The 23,754-nt window shown below is 30.0% G+C and overlaps 1 protein-coding gene across 1 annotated transcript; it reads right to left on the bottom strand.

Annotated features, from left to right (window-relative positions):
- Window positions 1–801: 801 nt before the first annotated feature.
- LOC145256529 (uncharacterized) lies at window positions 802–19,935 on the bottom strand. Its single transcript, XM_080115555.1, has 5 exons — window positions 19,418–19,935; window positions 16,292–16,365; window positions 13,215–13,329; window positions 7,481–7,599; window positions 802–1,107 (listed from the first exon to the last, which is right to left on the bottom strand). The coding sequence occupies exons 1-5, from the start codon at window positions 19,530–19,532 to the stop codon at window positions 976–978; spliced, it is 555 nt and encodes a 184-aa protein (XP_079971681.1). The 5' UTR covers window positions 19,533–19,935; the 3' UTR covers window positions 802–975.
- Window positions 19,936–23,754: the final 3,819 nt, after the last annotated feature.

The following is a 23,754-nucleotide window of genomic DNA, read 5'->3' as shown; positions in this document are numbered from 1 at the left end:
TTTTGGTTAATACGTTTCTGTTGATTGACAAATAAACAAATTTTTAAATATTGTTGTAGTTGAATCAGTTATAGGATTATTCAAGCTGTGATGGGCCTCCTCTATGATATTTAGACATAATTTTCACAGTTAGGTTGAATGACTTACGTTATTATTTGAATATTTTATAAGAAGAGTTATGTATATATATATATATACATATATATATATGCATATGTGAATCTATTATTTTACGAAAAATCCTACTAATAAATCGTTTACGTAGTCTACGCTGAAATGTAATATTTGGATTAATGCAGACATCGCATTTATAATTATATTATATTGGACCCAATATATTGTAATGATCTAAAAGTAAAAAGAAAATAACTTGTGCACAACCACTGAGAATCGAACTAAATCGTTTAGTTTAAGATTATCTTCTTCGTTGACGTTAATGACTTAACTATGAAGACAGGTGTGCTACAGGGCTAAAAATTAAATCATGAACCAATAACTACAACGTTATGCATACGTATTTGTAATGCCGGCGTTAGACTTTAATCTGACAAATTATATATATATATATATATATATGTATGTATATATATATGTGTGTATATATATAGAGAGAGATAAAGAGAGAGAGATAGAGAGAGAGATAGAGAGAGAGATGGTTGCGTAAAATAGAGAAACACAGTGGAAATAAAGACAAATGGTGAAAAGACAATGCATATAATTTACATTGAGTCAATTTTGTTTTTACCTAGATGCAAGATGAATTCGTAAGAATTTTTCAAAATACTAAGAAAGACAAGAAAGAACGAGGAAAATATGTTTATTGGGGTAGCACACAATTCACGCATGAGTGACAATTATTCCTGACTATATTTATATTACGAACCCTTTTTTTCATGTTCCAGGATAAGTAACAAGAAGTTCCAGCGTAAGAATAAATGCTTGCACTTGTGCTGTTGCCGTGTTTTCAAGCTTTATTTACTGAAAATAGTTTTTGTTGCATGTGTTAAATGCGGACGATTTTATCACCATGCAATCTCGCTCAATTTGTACAACATAGGAATAAGCAGATAAGCAATACGGGCTCCCGCTCTCTTGGGAGAGTGTGTCCTGCAACGAAATAATTCATAAATAACATTCGTTTATAGACATAAGTTCCATTTAATTATATAAATCAATATTTACTTCTCTTAGAATATAAGTAATCATGGAAATAAAAACATTGAGAATTATTGAATTTCAATCTTCAGATTCGATTAACACATTACAATTCTTTGTACATTACCACGGGCAAAACTATTAAACCGGCGGCTTCAAATAAATGCATTAACCGAAATTTATGACTAATTTGCCAATAGAAAAGAATAGGAAACTTACCGGGATAATGCAAAGCCCAACAAATGGTTTTGGAGCTTATATAGGTCAATTTAGCCTGAATATTTTATTTCGCTTCTAAGCATTACTAGATGTCACGTCCTTATTATTTTATCCAGCATCTTCTCTCCTAACTTAATGGAAAGCATTAGGCTAAGGAATATATATATATATATATATATATATATATATATATATATATATATATATATATATATATATATATATATATATACTAGCATTTCAGCCCGGCGTTGCCCTGGGGTTTGGGGGAGTATGTTGGGGGAAAAAAAGAAAAAAAGTGGTGGTAGGAAGGCAGGCTCGAAAACGTAGCGCAAAGGAGGAAAAGAACGGGAAAAATCTGAGAACGGGGAAAAACCTGACGACTTTGCTGTTTCGACCACCACCAAACCGGAAGTGACGTAGTATTTAATTAAGGCTATACAATCGAAAAGTATTGACAACTTTTTAAAATATCGGTTAAAAACGACCCCCTCCTGTAGAAAAGTGCCCAGTTGAAAGTGAGGATATTAATGTTTTTAGCCAATTTTTCGTTATTTGCCGTCTGAAAGGTGGAACGTTTAGACGATACTGATCTTTAAAAAATCCGTCGCCTCTGTTGAAAGTTTTCGGCGGACATGCAGAAATACATACATACATTTATATATTGGTAACTACAATTTTCGACCAAAACAAATTAAAAAGGTTGTCCTATCTCTGAATACCCTTTATGTCAAATGTTTAAACAAGAAATTGTTTGAGTAATTTGGTAGAGACCAAAGAAGTCTAATTTTTTAAAAATTTGCCCCCTTTATGACCCCTTAATATTTATTGTTTTGGGCTCACATAAAGTTATTAAGTTAGAGCCATGTCCAAGGAACCTATATCAAAAGTTTCAAGTGTTTAGATCCAAAATTGTCGGAGCAGTTTGACAGAGTTCTCAAAGGTCAAATCGTTGAACTTTCACACCTTATCAGCCACATTGCTGATCAAAAACGGATTACAAAAATTATCCCAAACCTCAAATCTCTCTATATAAAATTTCGAGTCTGTAGACTTAAAATTGACAGAGTTATTGTATAAGAAAATGTACAAAGACAGACACACACACAGACAGTCATTTTCACTTTTATACATACATATATATATATGTACATATATATATATATATATATGTATGTGTGTGTGTGTGTGTGTGTGTGAGTAAGATTAGAAATAAAAGACACATTACAATGTATTATACCTAAAAGCAATAACAGGAGATTAAGGGTAAATGCTCACATAATTGTTTCCCCATCGTAATAGTGTGTAGCTTTTCTTGATCAGTTTTACTTTGTAAATATTTACCCTTTGATATCAATTTAAATATATGTAAAAAAAACAAACTTCTAAGCTTATTGATTTCCATCAGAAGAGAGAACATGAATATATATATATATATATATATATACGATTTATTTTTATTACAGTATCTTTCTGTTAAGTTACATTATTGTTTCAGCTACTCGGCCGTTTTTTTTTTTGCCGTCTGTAGCTTGGTATGTCGATAATGTTTTACTTTTGGGGTTTAAGGAACTTGTAGGGGAGGGTGTGGGAAGTTCATTTCTTGTGTGGCTGAGGGCATAAGGATACATGAGGGGAAGGGGAATATGTGGGGATGGGAGGAGGAGGGGTTACTTAATGTTAAAGTTTTTAGCGTCTCGTTAGTGAGATGATTTCTTGGTAAGTATGACTTGACCTGTTGAGTGGTCGCTTATGTTTGGAGGCGGGGCGGGGCTATGATTCGGTTTATTTATTTTTAGTTTTTATTTTGTTGTTAATTTTTTTGGAGAGGGTTAGCTAGCGGTCGCGACCACGGGTACACTCATGCGCACGTACACACATATATACTTAAAAGAAACGGTCACAAACATTATCGACATACCAAGCGCCCCCTCCCATCTTTCCCCCTTGTTCCCTTCCTCTCTTTCTTCCGCCCTCCTCGCAACCCCCCTGACCTCATTCACTCTTTCACTCTTTCATCCCAAAATAGCGAACATTTCTGTAAAAGTCTGAGGAAGCTACAGACGGCCAAAAAAAACGGCCGAGTAGCTGAAACAATGATGTAACTTAACAGAAAGATACGGTAATAAAAAATAAAACGCATATTTGCTCTACAGCAGTATTGAGCACTCTCTTCAGTTTTTATTAATTACCATCTCCACTATATATATATGTATATATATACATACATATATATATCTGTAGATGCATATATATATATATATATATATATATATATATATATCTGTAGATGTATATGCATAGATATTTTTCATATATATATATATATATATATATATATATATATATATATATATATATATATTGTGAAACGGGAATTAGTTTTGGGTGTCTTTTAATCGGTAAGGGAATCAGAAAATATGCTGAATATTTTACGATGGCAAAAACGATTCCTTTAAATTATTTTTTTATTTTATATGTACACGTAAAAAAACATATTCCAATAAATGTAAATCTTATGATCAAAATGTTTTAAATACAATACAATCAATATGTTTTTACGTTTGAGAAAATATATGCATATTTATCGGTGGGAAACAATTTTACAGTAAAATATTTTGAGATTTCTCCAGGACCGTATTTGGAATCGATAATAATTTCGGAATCGAGATAGTATTGGAACCGTCCCATTATTAATATATATATATATATATATATATATATATATATATATATATATATATATATATATATATATATACACTTATATGTAATATACTGGCTTTGTGAAATTCAGTAAATTTTCATATGCCAATGAGCTTTAAGAAAGATAATTTTACAGAGTTTCTATTTATTATTTTGCTTAATTTATTGTCCGTGGGAAGTTTTGGTCTATTATTCTATAGAATTCCTTAGGTATATTATTTTTGATATGCTCGATGAATGGTGGATTGAACCAAACCTGTCTCTTGAGTCTATTTCTCTTATCAATGGTACCACCCTCATCCTTCCCTGTTCTACTGTTATTGTTTCCCCTCCGTTCTTTCTCAACGAACAGAAACTTAACTAACACTATAATTAGCTCCAACAATAGAAAAATCAGCAAAATAAGGACCAACAATGAACTAGCATCAAAAGAAAGTATCCTAAACAGAAAATGTAACTGCAGAATACCTGAAAATTGTCCGTTGAAAAATGTCTAACCTCGGAAATAGCGTATAAATGCGAGATAAAAATCGACAACACTAAGAAGATATATCTGGGAGCAACGGAAACAGTATTTAAGGACAGATACAGAAACCACGTAGTATCATTTAAAACGGAACCTGATGTAAACGGGGTGGGTACAAAAATAAGCATTAAAAATAAAAACAAAAGGAGAAATACAACCGACCTAGGTGATTGGATGAGGGAACTTAACAGAAATAATGAAATTTTTTAATTAAAATGGTCAGTAGTAGACAGGGGTCGGAAGTACAGCACTGGGAAATCAAAAACGTGCAATCTATGTTTATTGGAAGCCTTCTACATTGTGAATTCCAAAGAGGAAATTTTGAATAAAAGACTTGATGACATACAGGGATGTCTTCACAGAAATACATTTCTGCTATCACGCCTTCACTGTAACTGAGGCATAACTGTTTTACAACAAGGATCATCGGATGCTAGGATTAAACACACACATATACAAATACGCACACATGCACACACAACACACACACACTAAAATACAAACTAAAGCACACACGGGCGTACACATACCTACACACACGCACACACGCACACACACCGACGCACATAGGAACACACATGTATGTACACACGCACACGCACATACAATGTCGATCACACGCCCACACATATTCAAACACACACACAATATATCTGATCACACTCATGTTCTGTATATTTAGCCATAGCAATTTGTGGTTGAGAAGATTTCTTGCAATTATTGAAGGAAACAATATTAGTTCTTACAGCAGTAAACGTATTTTTCTTCCCGAGTATACTAAAGATTGAAGGCTTTTTTAGTGTGTGTGCATGCCCTTTGACATGTGTTTATTTATTTGTAGGATTCATGTCCATCTAATGCGCTTATTCCCGTTTGATTTGGCAGTCTCATACCTTCTCTTGCTTTTAGTAGTGCTTTCGTCATGGTAACCAGTGCGCCATTTCCCCTACGAAATTCCATTTGGATATCCTGGCTATAGATTATGAGTGTTTCTTGTTCTGAATTGGTGATTCATGTCAATTAGATTGTTCATTCGTTCTTCTGTTTTAGTGAACGTGTATCTGTATATTTCTGTGTTAGTGAATTTGTATCTGGCTTAGCATTTTCTATGGATGTCGTTTAGGGACATTATAGTTTTAATGAACAGTAATGGAGATAGGGAATATCCTTGAAAGATTACTCTTTGTATTTTGATTTCAGTCATGTGTTTTTCATCAGCTGGCAATTCCAGTATCCATGTTCTCACATCAATTTCTATCAGATTGATTATATTACTTGGTATTTTGTACGTTCTCAAGCATTCTATTATCTACGCTTGCGGCATTCTATCATATGCTTTCTTATATCCATGCCATGACACATTTCTTTTTTTTTCTACTTTTGCTCTCCTTCAGAATCTTTATCTCTATGTATAATAGGTCATGTGTTCCTCTTTATCCGTTTTAGCATCCTTTCTGTTCCTCTGAGAGTAGTCTGTGGTTATGAAAGAACTTGTAAATTTGTTCTCTCAATTGTGCGAATTATTATTATTATTATTATTATTATTATTATTATTATTATTATTATTATTATTATTATTATTATTATTTTCATCTCGTTTTTTTTACAGCAAAGAAAATACATTTAATAACCCACCAAATTTGTATAATAAAAATAAAATTTTAATTTCATTTTAATTTATAGATGAACACAGGATCTGAACAGTGTTCTGGACATGTGAGCCTCAACCGGTTGAATAGGCGCCTATATCTCTTGTCCTTAGTTATTTTATAATGTTGACATCTTAAATTAGCGACTTTTAGTCTCTCCTCCATCAAGGCCAGAAGTTTGGATGAAATATCAGATATTGTGTAATTCATATGCAAAACATAAAAAACATGATTTCTGAAGATGCTTGTGGCATTCGTTTCAGCGATATCTTTCTATCTTGATTTTTTTAGAAGCACATCTTATACTTTCGAGTGAACAAAGTTTTCCAACGTCACCAAGTGAAAATGTTTGTTTAGACCGAACTGAATTCTAACTTGGCATATCCATGTTGTCAGTTCGTGTGGTTAACCAATGAGCAATTGTCACCTGAAGATCTGATAACGAACATATGAATGATAGAGGAGAAGAAGCACATACTCACGGTAAATGACAACCGATGATATAATAAACTAGTTACAATTGTTTACTGTCGTGAGAACATAATACACACACGCACAAACTTTCACACAAACACACACAAGTATCCATCTATTTATCTATATATATATATATATATATACATATATATATATATCTGTGTCTCTGTCTCTCTCTATATATATATATGTATATATATATATATACTAAGTTATGAAAGTATGTATTGCAATTACGCTACACAAAATAGTCCGCGTTTCATTCTCGTGAGAATTCGTAAGGCATATATCTCTCTCTATATATATAAGATATATATAAGCTATATATATATATATATATATATATATATATATATATATATATATATATATATGCCTGTGTGCATTCATCTATGAATATAATTCTATTTCAATCAGAGTGTCGCACCAGATATAGATTAATAAAATGGTTTACTTCACTTCGTTTGTAAAGAGCGCTAGTTGCAGTGGTTGTTGTTACGCATTAATTTTAAAGATTTCGTTGGCTTTCGTTTCACCGATGTTATTCTATTTTGAACTTCTTTAGAAACAAAGCAGTTACTTACGAGAGAAATATAAAGAAGTTTGCAAACGTGACTAAATGTGGAACAAACTAAATTCTAACTTGTCGCATTTTTGTTATCAGTCTAGGTTTCAATCAATTAGCAACCGTCATCTGAATTTTCGATTTCGAATATATGAAAGAAGAAAATAAGACATATATACTTACCATACAATGACAGCCGAGAGAATAAGATCGTAAAGCCGTTTTCTGAAATGACGTCAACAAACCCAACGGCTCAAGGGGTTGGCACTCATCAGCATAAAATGTTTCATTTTTATTAAAAACTGAAAAATAGTTCCAAATGTAAAATCATCACGCACAAATCTTAATCATAATTTTGATTAACTATAGTCAAAGAAATTATATATATATATATATATATATATATATATATATATATATATATATATATATATATATATATAGGGTGTCCACAAAGTATGGCTACATTATGTAGCCAGACTTTGTGGACACCCTGTAGATTATGTAGTCAGACTTTGTGGGCACCGTATAGATTATGTAGTCAGACTTTGTAGACACCCTATATATATACTAGCATTGGTGCCCGGCGTTGCCCGGGTGTTTGGAGGTGTATGCTGAGCTAAACAAAAAAAAAAGCGGCCAATATTTTTAAAGTTGACCCCTATTATCATCCCTTAACATTATTTTTTGGACTCAAATCAAGTTATTAAGTTAGACCCATTTCTAAGGAATCTATTTCTAAGAGTTCACGTGTTTAGACCCAAAATTATAGGAGGAGTTTGGGTAGAGTTCTCAAAGGTCAAATCGTTGAACTTTGACCCTTAATCGACAAATTTCTGTCCGAAAACCAAACACATCGATTTTCCCAAATCTCAGTACCCTGTATATCAAATTTCGAATCTGTAAGCTTAAATTTGATAGAGTTATTGCGTAGAGAAATGTACACAGACACACACACACATACACGTTTACTTTTATATATATACTAGCATGGGTACCCGGCGTTGCCCGGGTGTTTTGAGGTGTATGCTGAGAAAAAAAAAGCGGTTATTTTTTTTTAACTTTGACCCCTATTATGACTCCTTGAAATTTATTTTTAGGACTACAATAACATTATTAATTTAGACTCATATCTAAGGAATCAATATTTAAAATTTCACGTATTTAGACCCAAAATTTGAGGAGAAGTTTGGTAGAGTTCTCAAAGATCAAATCGTTGAACGTTGACCCCTTAATCGCCAAATTTCTGTTCGAAAACGAATCCTATCGATTTTCCCAAATCTCAGTACCCTGTATATCAAATTTCAAATCTGTAGGCTTAAAATTGACAGATTTATTGCGTAGGGAAATGTACACAGGCACACACACAGACACTTTCACTTATATATGTATATATATATATATATATATATATATATATATATATATATATATATATATACTAACAGGCCGCTCGGCGTGTCCTATTAAAAATACGCATAAGTATTATATTTTTGCAAGCATCAGAGGTGCCTGGCTTAATGCGGTGGTAACATACGCTTAAATATGATATTTTAATTTGTTCAGATTTCGAATATATTTTAGAGTCTTTAGTTAAAAAAGTAAAAAAAAATGGACTCAGCTAGAGTATAACCAAAGCTGGTGATGTTACCACTGTACAAATACTGCACGCACACCAAAACTAAAAATAAACTAAGATGCATGTACAAAATGTATAAAGATATTGCCCACTTTGACCCAGTTTTGAGCTTCAAAAAACTATTTTACCCGGCTTAAGACCAATAAAGGAACGGTTCATAAACAATGCAATCATTTGAGACTACTAGCGCCGCTTGCAACTTTTAGCTAAGGAGGAGATAGAGTTTAAAAATATAGCGACAAACAGAAATACATTCTTTTCTATATTATATACAGAAATTGAGGCAAGCGAGTATTGTGTTTTATTCTAAACATTTCATTATTTGTCAAAAAACTAATACTCGAACCGAGGTGAAAAATGTAGTGGCAGTGAATCAATACCATAACGATTAGATCAGTTTGACACTTATTCGTGAAATATGGAATCCGTCATAAGAACGATTAAAATATGCGAATTCCTGAAAAAAAATACACGTAACATGTTTTCAATTTTTCCACTTTAGCAGCTCTTTTTTTCTGAACTGAAACCGATTAAAAAGTTTCCAGATATCTGATTATACTATATACCAAATTTAACGACTATAGTTTAAACATTCGTTAAGTATATTAAACACACACATTCTCACTTTTATTGATATACTAGCAGCCCATCGAGTGTGTCCCTGTCTAAAATACGCATAAATGCTATATTTTTATACAGAATTGAGGCATGTGCATGCGAGTATTGTCTTTTTCTAAACCGTTCACTTATTGTAAGTAAAAAAATAAATGAGCTGATATAGAAACCTAAATTTTAAGACATTGAATAAAGTATGCAAAACACTACGCCAGTTTAACACATTTACGAAGTGTTTAAAAAAAATGTAATTCTTAAGAAGTTGCCATGCTTATTACCCGCGCAGTCCGTAAGCAGTTGACGAATGAGAAAAATATCCGACTACGCCAACGTAGCAATTTACTCATTTTGACTTATTTTTTCTGATTTTTTCCGGATCAAAACTAATTGATAAGTTTTTCACGTGTATAAATACCGCGTATATAAAATTTCAAATTTGCAGATCAAGAATACATTGAGTATATAGGTTGGTAAGCGTTCTTACACAGAGTCTAATTTTTAGATATATATAGACTAACACGCTGCCACGTCTTTCTCAGTCGTAAAATACTTATAAATATTATATTTTAATTAATGTAGATTTATTTCTATGAGCACAAATACCGTAGATACTAAACCTAAGGTTAAATTCCGGTAAAATTGCAGTAAAAAAAACTGAAGAAATTGAGACATGAGTTTGCGAGAATTACGTTTTTAAAATTTTGGGTTTGTATTACTGTACACATAGATTCGAAAAAGTTGTCAAAAAACAAATATAGAACAAATAAATGTTATCAAAGGCAAGATAAGTTACTTTTCTACCAAACTGGATACATTTTTTGTGTTTTTATTCAGTGTAACATGTTTATTCAGCTCGAAAAACATGCAGTGTTTACCGATGTATTGGAAAATTCAAAATGGCAGCCGAGTCTCTCTCGGAGAGGGTACGTTTGGGAAAAGGTATTATAAATAATAAACTAGATAAAATACTGTTAGAAAACAACCGAATATATGTCAACTTATGTCACGGTAACATATATTGAGCGAATTTCTAACAGTATTTTGTCTAGTTTATTATTTATAATACCTTTTCCCAAACGTACCCTCTCCGAGAGAGACCGGCTGCCATTTTGAATTTTCCAATACATCGGTAAGCACTGCATGTTTTTCGAGCTAAATAAACATGTTACACTGAATAAAAACACAAAAAATGTATCCAGTTTGGTAGAAAAGTAACTTATCTTTCCTTTGATAACATTTATTTGTTCTATATTTGTTTTTTGACAACTTTTTCGAATCTATGTGTACAGTAATACAAACCCAAAATTGTTTTTTAACAAACTTATACTTAATATAAAAAGGCTACCACGTTTCACGAGTCCACATGTACAGTCGTGAAACAGGTGAAAATAGATATAAATCATTAGCAGCCTTTTTTCTGGATGAAAAGCGATGAAACAGTTTTCCACATGTCTGATTAGTCTATATACAAAATGTCCGTCTGTCTGGAAAAATAAATTCGTTGAGTATATTGGTTGAAAACTGTTCCCATCCACACACACATTCTCAATTTATAGAGCGCCCGGCGTATTGCATTTTCTAAACAGTTATTTTCTTGTAAGTAAAAGAAAACTCATAACAGTGAGTATAAAACAACAAGCATGTCCAGATTTCCAAGAACATTCAAAATATTTTAGACCTACTAATTCTAAATATTTGGAATTTCGATAAAATATTTTTAGTATATGGGTTGAAAAGTGCTCTCACATAGCTTCTCCTTTTTATAGATATACCGATAGATTTGCAATAGATTGGGTAGTCACGTTGCTTGTTTGTGGATTAACATTTCATAGACGTTTACGATAATGTCATACCATGTTATAGCATTTTTCAAAAGAAATTCAATATAAATTGGTAGTAATTTTCTAGGTATTTGTGTAATTCCGTTATCTTATATTTTCTCTTATGAAGTAAAATCTAAAGACAATGTGTCAAGTATGATCACCATTAGACCAGCTTGACATGCTACTTAAAATAATTATAACCAAATTATACTAAACATAAGGAGGCTTTCATGTTTCATGACTCCACATGTGCAGTCGTGAAAGTGTTGAAAGCAGATAAAAATCTGATCCCCCATCTAACAATTATTTCAAGTTTGACATATTAGCCGCCCTGTTTCCGGATGAAAATCCATGAAAAATGTTTCCATATGTTTGATTACTCTATATACAAAATTTAAGTCTGAAAAAAATTCGTTGAGTATATAAGTTATGTATTTTCGTCACAATTCTTTTCTTGTAATTACAAAAATATTCGATCCGAGATCAGTGAGTTTAATACAATAACCATAGATCTAGCTCGACAAGGACATTTAAAAGATGTTAAACCTACTAAGTCCTAATATTAGGAAGTCTGCAGATAAACTTGTTTTGAATATATGTGTTAAAAAGTGCTCTCACATTCCGTTGCATTTTTATACATACACAGATTGGCAATAAATTCGATATTCAGGTTGCTTGTTTCTGGATTAAATATTGATAGGCATTTATCATTTACGGCATATCTATGTTATAGTGTTTTTCAAATGGAAATTCAATACAAACGGATAGCAATTAATTATTATTTTTTTCAGGTATTTGTGTGATTCTATTATCTTATTCTTTCACGTGGGCAGCCAGAACAATTTCATACATATTTATTTTAGAAAAGGATTTATATTTCAAACATAGGATATTTCCGTCGATATTTGAGATTATTTTGAACACTCCAGTCTTGGAGTTTATATTATATTACTTTTCGAGTTTACCCTCGAGAGGTTAGGAAAGCCAGACTTTACACCGTAAAAGCAATGCCAGGCTTGGTCTAACAAATAAAAACAGTAATTTTATGTTTTAAAAGTTATTATTTTATTTAACGCAAAATACCGTAGTATGGTGTAAATTTGAGAACACTATACAATAGATAAATACAGTAGCTGCAGGGGAAACTCATATAGCTTCACATAAGTCCGAGATAACTTCGAAATGAAATAAAAGGTGTTCTTTAGATTTTAATAGATCTTAAATTGTGAAAGCAAATACAACACCGGATTTTTATTTTACTAAATATTTATTAATTAATAAGCTTTATTTTCGGGGTAATATTTCACATTCGTCATGGATTACCATATCTTTAAGATTTTCTTTTGCATTTATCTATATGAAAAATAGTCTAACTGTCGAGGAAAGTGGAAAATCATAATCATTCAAGTCTTGATGAAGTGAATTTAGTAAGCATTGAAGAAACCTTGTAAATCTATTAACCAATAAAGAAAACTAATTCATGACAATGATGGAAAATATCGCCGAAAATTTAGATTATAAATTAGTCTGTATTAAGAATTCTTTGTAATCGAACCACCAAATGACTTTCACTTAATATGTTGTCAACCTTTACGTTGTCTCTTCTGTACCTTACTGATGTCTTTCTAGAAAGAATTCTAACTATAATAATATATCGCGTGAGTCATATGATGATTTTCTAAATTAGAGAACATTAATCTATAAATCATTTACGTGTGTCGTTAGAAAGATTATATACGTATTGAATTTACGAACCTCTTTTAGATATTATTGTTTGGCGATTTCAAAAATAGTTTTAACAGTAAAATTTACAGTAAAGTTTAAAATAAAGTTTGTTTACCGAACAAGAGGAAATGTTTTCCATTCCAAAACCGATATATTTTTGTTTCTAAATTTTTAGTTCTTTCCACATTGATGATGGTTCCTTCTGAGACATTAAACTCCGAATTTTCTCCCTGAAAGCAAAAGCACATAGGTTAGAACAGTACAAAATGGTATTTTCTAAAGATCATCCTTAAACTTAAATAAGTTAATTTTCAAACATTTAAAGAGACTTGGTTTCAAATATAGAAACATATATAGGTAACGTCAAATAGCTTTACTTCAAAGTTTCCAAAAGTTGGCGCCACGATGCCTTGGGCTTCATGAGTGAGGCTGAGGGTCTGTGGAAGCCTTATCTTTGAGCTGACCAAATGATTTATCCAGATAAATTCAAAGCTGAAGACGTTTATATATTGGTCTTTTTTACGGATGATAGAAATGATACGTAAATACAGGTCTAAAGAATTTACGGATGAAAAACAAAAAAATGTGAATTAAAAGAAATACAACAAATTCTGATTAATTAAAAACAAAAAAAGTTGTAAAATCACGAATCGAAACATCTAATAAACAAGTATAAATAAAAATTTGAAATTAATGTTTTTCATATTTATTTTAGAAATGATCTTGTTAGTGATCTGTGAAAAACCGTAGGCTCGCTCAGCGGCTCCATCGTGTTTGAAGTTTAAGAAACCCGTATGTAGATGACAATTAAAGAAACATTAAAAAGATGTAAATTAGCTGAACTTGAGACATAAACAGAGCTGAACATCTAATTTCAAATGATTAAACATCAGATTAACTATGTTCAATTTAAGATTTCAATAAATTCAATTAAAATACTCAGTTAAACATGATAAAATACTCCCGTTCAAATTGACAACAAACAGTTTTAAGTAACAATAACAAGTTTTACATTTGTAAAAGCTCAAAAAGAAATGTAAAGACGGTTTATATAACATTAAAATTATTTAATATTTATTATCATATTATATAATATACAATTTTTAATGATGATCTTGTATTACTATTTTTATGAATATAATGATATCTTATATAACAGTTTCAGATATTGATATTTGTTATTATTATATTATTTAATACGAAAATTAAATATTGGATATTAATTATAATTATTATTATTATTATTATTATTATTATTATTATCATTATAATTATTATTATTATTATCATTATTATTATCATTATTATTATTATCATTATTATTATCATTATTATTATTATCATTATTATTATTAGTAGTAGTAGTAGTAGTTGTAGTAGTAGTAGCACTAGTATTATCCTCTCTAATATTTAAAATATTTAATATTATCCGTTAATCTTTTACATCATTTAATATAACATTATATATGATATAATGTAACATTTAAGATAGTTTATATGTAGTAAATGTTATAAATATTAATTATCAATTATCATTTTATAACGTTTGAAATAGTGTGTATTTATTTAGCTTATTATATCATCTAATATTACGTTTCAATGTTTATTATTGATATAACATGTTAAATATTTAATGTTTAATAATATATTAAATTTAGCATATTGCATATTTATTATTATTATTATTATTATTATTATTATTATTATTATTATATAGCATTATAATATATTTTGCGTTTTGATTTATTACTTAATATAGCATTTTTGAAATTTAATATTTATTTTTATCTAATATAATCTAATATCTTAAATATTAAATAGGGCTTATTATTTTATTACTTGATATACCATTTTAAATATTTTATATTTATCATATTTATATCATTTAATATACTAGTTTAATAATTAATGTTTATTATTATATTATTTACGATAGCATTTGAAATATTTGATGCTAATTGATATATTATAATATATAATATTTCCATGTGTCAATTTATTATTATCATATTATTTAATATAATATTTATTTTTAATTATTATATTATTTACTATAACTTTTTAAAAATATTGGTAGTTTATTATTTTTATATAATTATGATGTTATATTTCAAATATATAATATATATAATTTTATATAACATTTTACATATTAAATATTCATTATTACAATATTATTTTATATAATGATTTAAATGTTTAAATGTCCTTTTTCCTATAAATATAAAATATTATATATTGAACATGTTAATAGGACATTTTTGATATTTGATTTTTATTATTATAATATTATAAATTCAACGTTTTATTTCATTATTAAAAAAATAACTAATTTAAAAATTTAATACAAATAATTATATTAACTGAGTATAATATTTTATCATTAATTCATTTTAACTATTGAATAATAATTCTTATAGTATTTTTAATATATCATGTGAAATATTTAATTTTTATTATTTTATTCTTATATATATTTTTAGTATTTAACATTTATTATTAATATGGCATTTTTAATTCCAATATTTTTATTATATTTTTTTAAATATTGCCAATTCAGAGAAAAAATGTTCCATTTAACATTACAATATTATTATGGGATAAAAATAACACATTTTACAAAAAATTATATTGACTATAATTCTAATATTAGATTATTAATTTCACACCGTATAACTTTTTCAGATGCGACATAGTGGACTCCCAAAATATTTTTGAACTCCCAAGAGGAGTATTTTACTTATATAGAACTCATTATTATTTTATTCTAGATAACATGTTAAATATGTCATATTTATTATTATTATTATTATTTTTATTATTATTATTATTATTATTATTATTATTATTATTATTATTATAATTATTATTATTATTATTATAAATAATATTTATAATAAAAATAATAATAATAATAATAATAATAATAATAATAATAATAATAATAATAATAATAATAATTTAAATATTTCAACATCAGAATGAAAATGTTTAAATTCCACATTACAATATTATCATTGGATAAAATAAAACTTTTATTATCACAATTCTATTGACTATCATGCTAATTATATATCATTAATTTCCCAACGTATGGCGTTCATCATATAACACATGATGAACTCTCAAGCATTTTTTAAATCTGGAAACAGAACTCTTGTACTTATAAAGGATGTCGAACTATGAACTTACCTTAAGTATCTTTATGAGTTGGAATTTGAATGGACCTTCATTATTCATTGGTCTGATGAGTTCCCCGGTAAATACTGCAACACAATTAAATGATAAATGCTGTAATTATGCATTTTCGCTTCGGGAAACACATGAAGTAATTTGATGTAAGGAGCTAAACATTATAATCGCAAAGAAAACACATAAATATTGACCTTCATCTTAAAAAGGCTAAGTGTATGGAGGGTAAAAACAGTCAGCAGTTTGAGAATTCCACTAGGTTTCAGTTATGGGATGTTGGTACTAGAATAGGAAGCAACATTAAAATGATGTTGACAACTAGCGAATTGATGGAGACCACCACGTCAACGAGTAGAACAGGCTCAAATAAAGTCAGGGAATATATAAGACGATTCTTATTATTTCAAATCATTTGAGAACAGTTTCATATTTTGCGAGCTGTTATTCAGCATTGTTGTTGTGGTTTCACCACGTTTTATCCAACTCAGTCTCTGACTCCGTTCAGGTATTTAATCGCGACAGGTTAGGAATGCTTAACTATGTAACTGTATCTCCAGTAATTACTACCCTTCAGAATTTTTGCTGTCCCATCACGTTTTGACCAGCTAATCCTATGGGTAAGATTAAATCGCTATCTTCAGATAATTCCCACCTAGAACAATAGAGACTCAACGCCTAAATTCACTGCTACATGCGATCGAATGATAATCGTTTGGATCTTATTGTCGTATAAATCCAATTTCGTGTTCTCATCTGGTCTTCGTTATCGATTCCACACCGAATGTTATTATATATTTAATGTTATTATATATATATATATATATAATGCCATTATATATATAGTGTTATTATATATATACAATGTTATTATACATATAATGTTATTATATACATAATATTATTATATATGATGTTATTATATATATATAATGTTATTATATATATAATGTTATTATGTATATAATGTTATTATATACATAATATTATTATATATAAATTTTATTATATATATATAATGTTATTATATATACATATAATGTTATTATATACATAAAATTTTTATATATAATGGCATTATATATATGATGTTATTACATATATAATAATATTATATATATATATTGTTATTATATATATATAATGTTATTCTATATAAAATATTATTATAGATATAATGTTATTATATATATATATATATATATATATATATATATATATATATTATTTTTTTATTTTTGAGATACTTTGAGATGTGGTTTCATAATATGTACATTCAACGACCTAAAGACAGTCCAGGGGATGAGTTGGCCTAAAAATAGTGAAACAATTTCAACTATGAATATGAGGATAAGTCTGCAAAAAATTAATACGCCGCCATAATAGTTTCATAAAAAACAACAGCTTTAATTAACATCATCACTTCTGTAAGACAGCAGTTGCAGATTTAGCGAAAAGTGGGTGCGTCGAATTACACCCTATAAAGAATCTGACAACATATACTGATATTTATTTGACCAAATATGACAACACTACACTAAAATTGTGTGATAGTGGATTTATAGAGATAGAGAATTGTGACGTGTAAGAATGTGGATACACTGATAAGGGAACCGATTATACGAGGGTCAGAAACCGTATAAAAATATCCAAGAAATATTTGATGAGAAAGAAAACCAAGAAAATCTAGAACCGATTTCTCAGTATAAATAAGATCATTCACGTTTAGGATTTAATACAACGATCCGAGTCTTCACAGAATTAAACAAAACAAAGAATTTCTTGGAACAATGTTTTATAGAACCCAAGTATAGTTCTAAGATAAGTTGCATATTTTAATTAATGTGTGAAAGATAGGCAAAGATCAACATAGCAAAGGAAAACAACAATTATGCGTTTAATATGAACTATAAAAATGCATTCCTCTTTTTTAACTAGCAATATAATAATTGATGAAAAATATTAATTTATTTTGTTATTTTAATATTATTATCGTTGTTGTAAAAATTCTTTGATTTAATCATATAAAAAAGGGAACGCATGCATGAATATATATATATATATATATATACATATACACACATATATAAATAAATATATACGCATATATATACATATATATATATATATATATATATAATATCAATAGTATTTGCATGTGTATCCTTTTCTGTAACACTTTTTTATAATGTAAACTCGCTGGGTTAACTAGACATTAATAACGTGATAATTTTGTCAGTGTGTCAAGTTTCAAATTGCAGAGAAGTTTAAATGTAATGTTAAAGTTTTAATAGAATGTATTAGCACAAATTAAAGTACATTTTGATTCAAGATTTACAAACACAGTAATATTTAACTGAAAAAAAATCAAGGAGAATACAAATCATATTGTATTATTCTAACGACATAAATAAGAAATAGCATTTAAACTGGAGAATGACAGAGTAACTAATAGAATAATACTATCCAAACTGAAGCATGATCAAAAAATAAATTATTTAAAGAGAAACTCGACAAACTTACTAAGGTATTATTCAAGCAGAAGTGTGACAGACCTCAAAATACTTTTCTAAATTTTGGATGACAGAATATAAAACATGAATGCAACTGGAGCAATACAAAAAGCAAATATATTCCAACTGAGATGAAAAAAAAAACAACACAAACTTACAAACGTCTTTTGAGAGAAATAAAATATAATTCAGATCAAATATGATATATCAAACAAAATATATTTCGAAACTAACCTTGATAGATCAATAGAAAATACTATGCTCATTGACGCTGGCAAGTGAATGAAATGCTATTGAACTGGGGTGTTACATACTAGCAAATATGCTAATAAGACAATACACTATATATCAAAAATACAACGGAAATTATCTTAAGATTGACAAACCAACAGATATATTATTACAATTAAAGAGTGACAGACCGATTTAAATACTCTTCGTGACAAACAAAGGAAATACAGCAGAACAAAAATACAATTCAACTCATGATAGACTAACGAAAGTTACATTTAAAAATGAAAAAAAAATTGCAGAGATTTTATTAACGAAAATGTAATATAATATTTTGCATATATGGACTAAATTGTTTCTGATGATTGCATTTTCGTTAACTTACCCATTTGGCTAGTGCAGACATGTTCCTGTATATGTTTGTTTTTACAACTCGAACAGAAAACACCAGTAACGAAAGTTTGAAGCAACAGGAATCTCCAAAAGATGCCAGTTAACATTTTGTCATTAATATATGAGTATTCTCTTGTGTTTATGATTAATACTTTTTCGTTAATAAATCTTTTTCCACTTTTAATATATTATGCTACTATTACATAATAAAGTATTGCAATAAAAATGCTAAGCGAAATTCCGTTTTGTTTTATTAGATAGTGTAAATAACCTTGGTTTTGTTGGTTTATAGCCGTACAGTTTTTGTGCATCGAATATTAAATACAACATTTAAGTCGTTTCGGTTTCTTCAGAGTGTGACCAGAGGACGATTAAAAAGTAGTCGATTATGAGAAGCAGATTAGAGAATACATGGAAGTTAGTTGAATATTTGATATCAATAATATATTTACATTTATAAATATCACAATTCTTAAGTTTAAACTACAATTCATTGATGAATGTCGTGATCGGATGAATATTTTATAAATTTCAATGATTCATTTTTATACATCTCACGATTCTTTCTTGATGTATGCATTACAATATATGAGTAATGTCGGGATCGGAACACTTACCTATTCACTCATAATGGACTCTGCTATGGTTTATATAAACAACGAGGTAAATACATATTGCGAAGATACAAAATGTCTATTTGTGTATTTATATTTTTGTACAGTATATTTTTCTAACAAACACTCTTTTGATGACTCACAGGGAAAACAAATTTATTCGACCAAACAAAGCATTCACCTTTTTATATTATATATAAAAAGGTGGAATAACACCAACGTTTACTTCAGCACCCCAACTATACAGAAGATGAAGTTGTTCAACGAAAAATTATTACAAACGAAAAATGCGCATTTATTAAAAAAGTGACTATTTAAAAAAAAACATTTTTTGCGTTTTTGTTTTGTCACTTAGGTTTTCTTTGAAAAAGTCGAGTAAAACTTTTTTCAGATAAACTTTAATTGAACGTGATTGAAGTTGAATTATTCACTCTTTACCCTACATTGTGTTGAGAGTTTTTAAGGGATACTTCATTCATCCAATCTATATAACATTTTCCCTCTCCTAAAATGAGAATAAAAAATACCTGCGGAAGACATAAAATAGGCTTTGATACAAATGCGGTAATATCAAATGTATTTTCAAGACACACAAACGAAGAACGACTGATACAACAAAAACCAAAAACGAATAACATTTGCAAATGAAAGTAAGTATTCTCTCCTCCAGATGAGCCAACATCAAAAATATCCAAATTAGCCCAACAAAAGAAAACACAAGCTAAATTTAATAAATTAATAGGAAGTCACAGACTGTAAAATAGCGTTCTCAGAAAACAGACAAAGACATTTGCATCGTAGTTTTGAAAGTATTGATTATGACGGTTGGGTGGACCAGAACTTAACATTTTAAAACTGGGTTGAAAAACATATAAAAGTTTCTCTCATATTCACTTTTGTGAAACGTTGTGAATTAATAATAGAATAATTTGTAATATATTGCGTATGTAAGTTTTCCTTTAAAACGTATTCGTTATTTAAAAACTTATTCTCTTGTTTTTCCAAATAAAGTACAGCGTTCTTTTATCCAAATGGATTTTTCTCATCATTACTGAAATATCAGCTTAACTGTTTTAATATATATATATATATATATATATATATATATATATATATATATAGAGAGAGAGAGAGAGAGAGAGAGATGGAGATAGATAGCTAGCTAGCTAGATAGATAGATAGATAGATAGAGAAGGAGACAGAGAGCGATAGAGAAATGGAGAGAAAGAGAGAGAGAGAGTGAAAGGAAGATGGAATAAGCGAGTAGACAAACAATTATTTGTGGAAAGAGAAAGAAAGACATATAGGAAAAAAGGAAGTGAATCTAATTCGTATGTTTTCACAAAGACTTTATTTACGTTATAATTACTTGGATAATCTATCCAAGTGCATGTATAAATAAGAGGTCAATACGATTCACATATGTGATGGAAATGAAAGAGAAGTGAAACATTATTGCTGAAATTGTGTGATAGTCGTATTTGAAAAACAAAAAAACGTTAACTTGACTACAAATAAGTGCAGAAACAAGAAATAAAGACGCAATGTAGGCATTTTCCTCTTCCCGGTAAATCAGAGCTCTTTAAACACGTTTAATTTATGCGACAGCTCTTTTTGCCTACAGAGCGATGGTTTGCACATTAGTACAGTTAAAGGCCTCCAAAATATTGAGATGTTGTTTGTAACGGGACCTTGTGTACAATGCGAAAACAGCCATCCGAATACGAATATGCTTTATCGTCATACAAGTGGGCACCACTCATGAATAGGTGAGCGCCCAGATGTGCTCCGCAAATATCCGGAAGTGTTCCATGAACGCCCGAATGCGTTCTACAATATGTTTATTCTAGACCCTCTGGACTTTCGAAAACATGCAGGAACATGGTGTGCCAATCTGACTCCCAGCCTTTGAACCGTACGACCCACATAGTCAGCATCATACTGACATTTAAATTAATATACAACTAAACTGTTTTGTATTGTGGGAAGTATATCTTTCTTAAAAGCTGGGAAGGCAGTTTTAGTTCCGAACACCACACGATGCTGCACCGCATAGAAACAGTGAGATACAACCGAGGTAATTTTATCGACAAACCCTTTACTGATAGAATGAATATAAGGAAGTTTCAGCTAAACTGGACACTTAGCCAGACTAATAGAAGGGTTGGTATTAAATTTAACAAGAGCTTGGCGAACATCTTTAGAGATTACACTCTCAGGGAAACCATTTTTGCGCAAGAATATCAGCTATCTTCTTCAATTCATTATCAAGTTTGCTGGTCGAGCAAATCATGAGAGCACGGTGGACCAGACTTGATCAAACTGATTTTTCTCCTGGTAGGGGCAAAAGAATCCCAACTTACATGCAGACCTGTAAATGTCGGTTTTCTGTATACAGTTGTACTAAACCGATTCTCTGTCCTTTCTACAAGGACGTCTAAAAAGGGTACAGAGTCAGTTTGCACTTCCTCTATAGTGAATTTGAGTGCAGAATGGAGACTACTCAAATTCTGGAAAAAATAGCTTACTTCGTCGCGAGATTTGAAGATGACAAAAGTGTCATCTGCATACTGCCAATAACTGAACGGTCTAGACACCCGAGTGAAGAGTAATGACTCCTAAAAGCCTAAGAAAATATTGGCTAAAATACGACCCAAAGAACTGTCCATAGCCACCCCGTAGATCTGCTGATGCATTACATCATTAAAGCTAAATCAATTAGTTCCAGGAAAATATTCTTAGGAAAAGTGGGAGGGTTCAATGTGCTCCGATAAAGCATGTCAGCACATATTTTACTGGTCTCCCCAAGGGCACATTTGTGAACAAGTTAGTAACATCGAACGAACATAGGAAGTTAGTTTGGGAATGACAATCCAGTTCCGGCATTGTAGCAGCGAAATGGAAGGTATCCACAATACAATTATCTGAAAAGGTTTTTAATCCAGGTTCAAGGATCTCAGACAAGCATTTGTCCAATTCATGTTGAGGTGAGCCAGTCATGGAAAGAATGAGTCTTAAAGGGGCCCCGCTCTTGTAGATCTTAGGAAGCCCGTACATTCTAGATTGCTGTGGATCAACGGGCCGGATCCTGTCATAAGTATCCTTATTAATAAATGTCATCCTATGTAAATAACGGAAAGGTTTCTGCAGTTTCACTTTAGTGCCCTAAGTATTGTCATCTGATATGTCGTTAAGCCTCTTAAATTTTGATCCGTCGTTTAGAATATCCAACATTTTCATGATATAATCATTCGAATTGAGAATGACTACACCAGCACCTTTACCCGGCTTAGTAATATAAATATCCTTGTAAGTCTGCAGGAGCTTGGCAGCTTGATAATGCATCTTAGTCCACATAAACTCACGAGTATTTATAGGGGAATTAGCAAACTTATGCGCCAGTTCATCTAACCTTGCCTTCATATATAAAAAAATCATCATTGGACCGTGGTTCATGATGTTTGAGCTGTGAGTTTAATATCTCGAATTCAGCAAAAGTACTTCCTCTATCAATCCTAAGGGGGGGGTGAATGCCTACATTCAAACCCCTAGCTAATACTACTTTTTCATTGTGAGAAAGACTAGCACAGGAGAAGTTGAATATATGACGATCAACTTCAATCCCTGAACCATGCCTGGCGCGAATAAGCGCGACAAGCCATCTCTGGTTGTTAGAACGAACTTTATTGCTGCGGAAAATATCGCTAGTTGATAA

This window comes from Euprymna scolopes, chromosome 32, assembly GCF_053919585.1.
Source record: "Euprymna scolopes isolate OS-2025 chromosome 32, ASM5391958v1, whole genome shotgun sequence".
Lineage (NCBI taxonomy): Eukaryota > Metazoa > Mollusca > Cephalopoda > Sepiida > Sepiolidae > Euprymna > Euprymna scolopes.
Note: the sequence above shows the minus strand (reverse complement) of the source record. Positions and strands in the feature narration are given on the sequence as shown.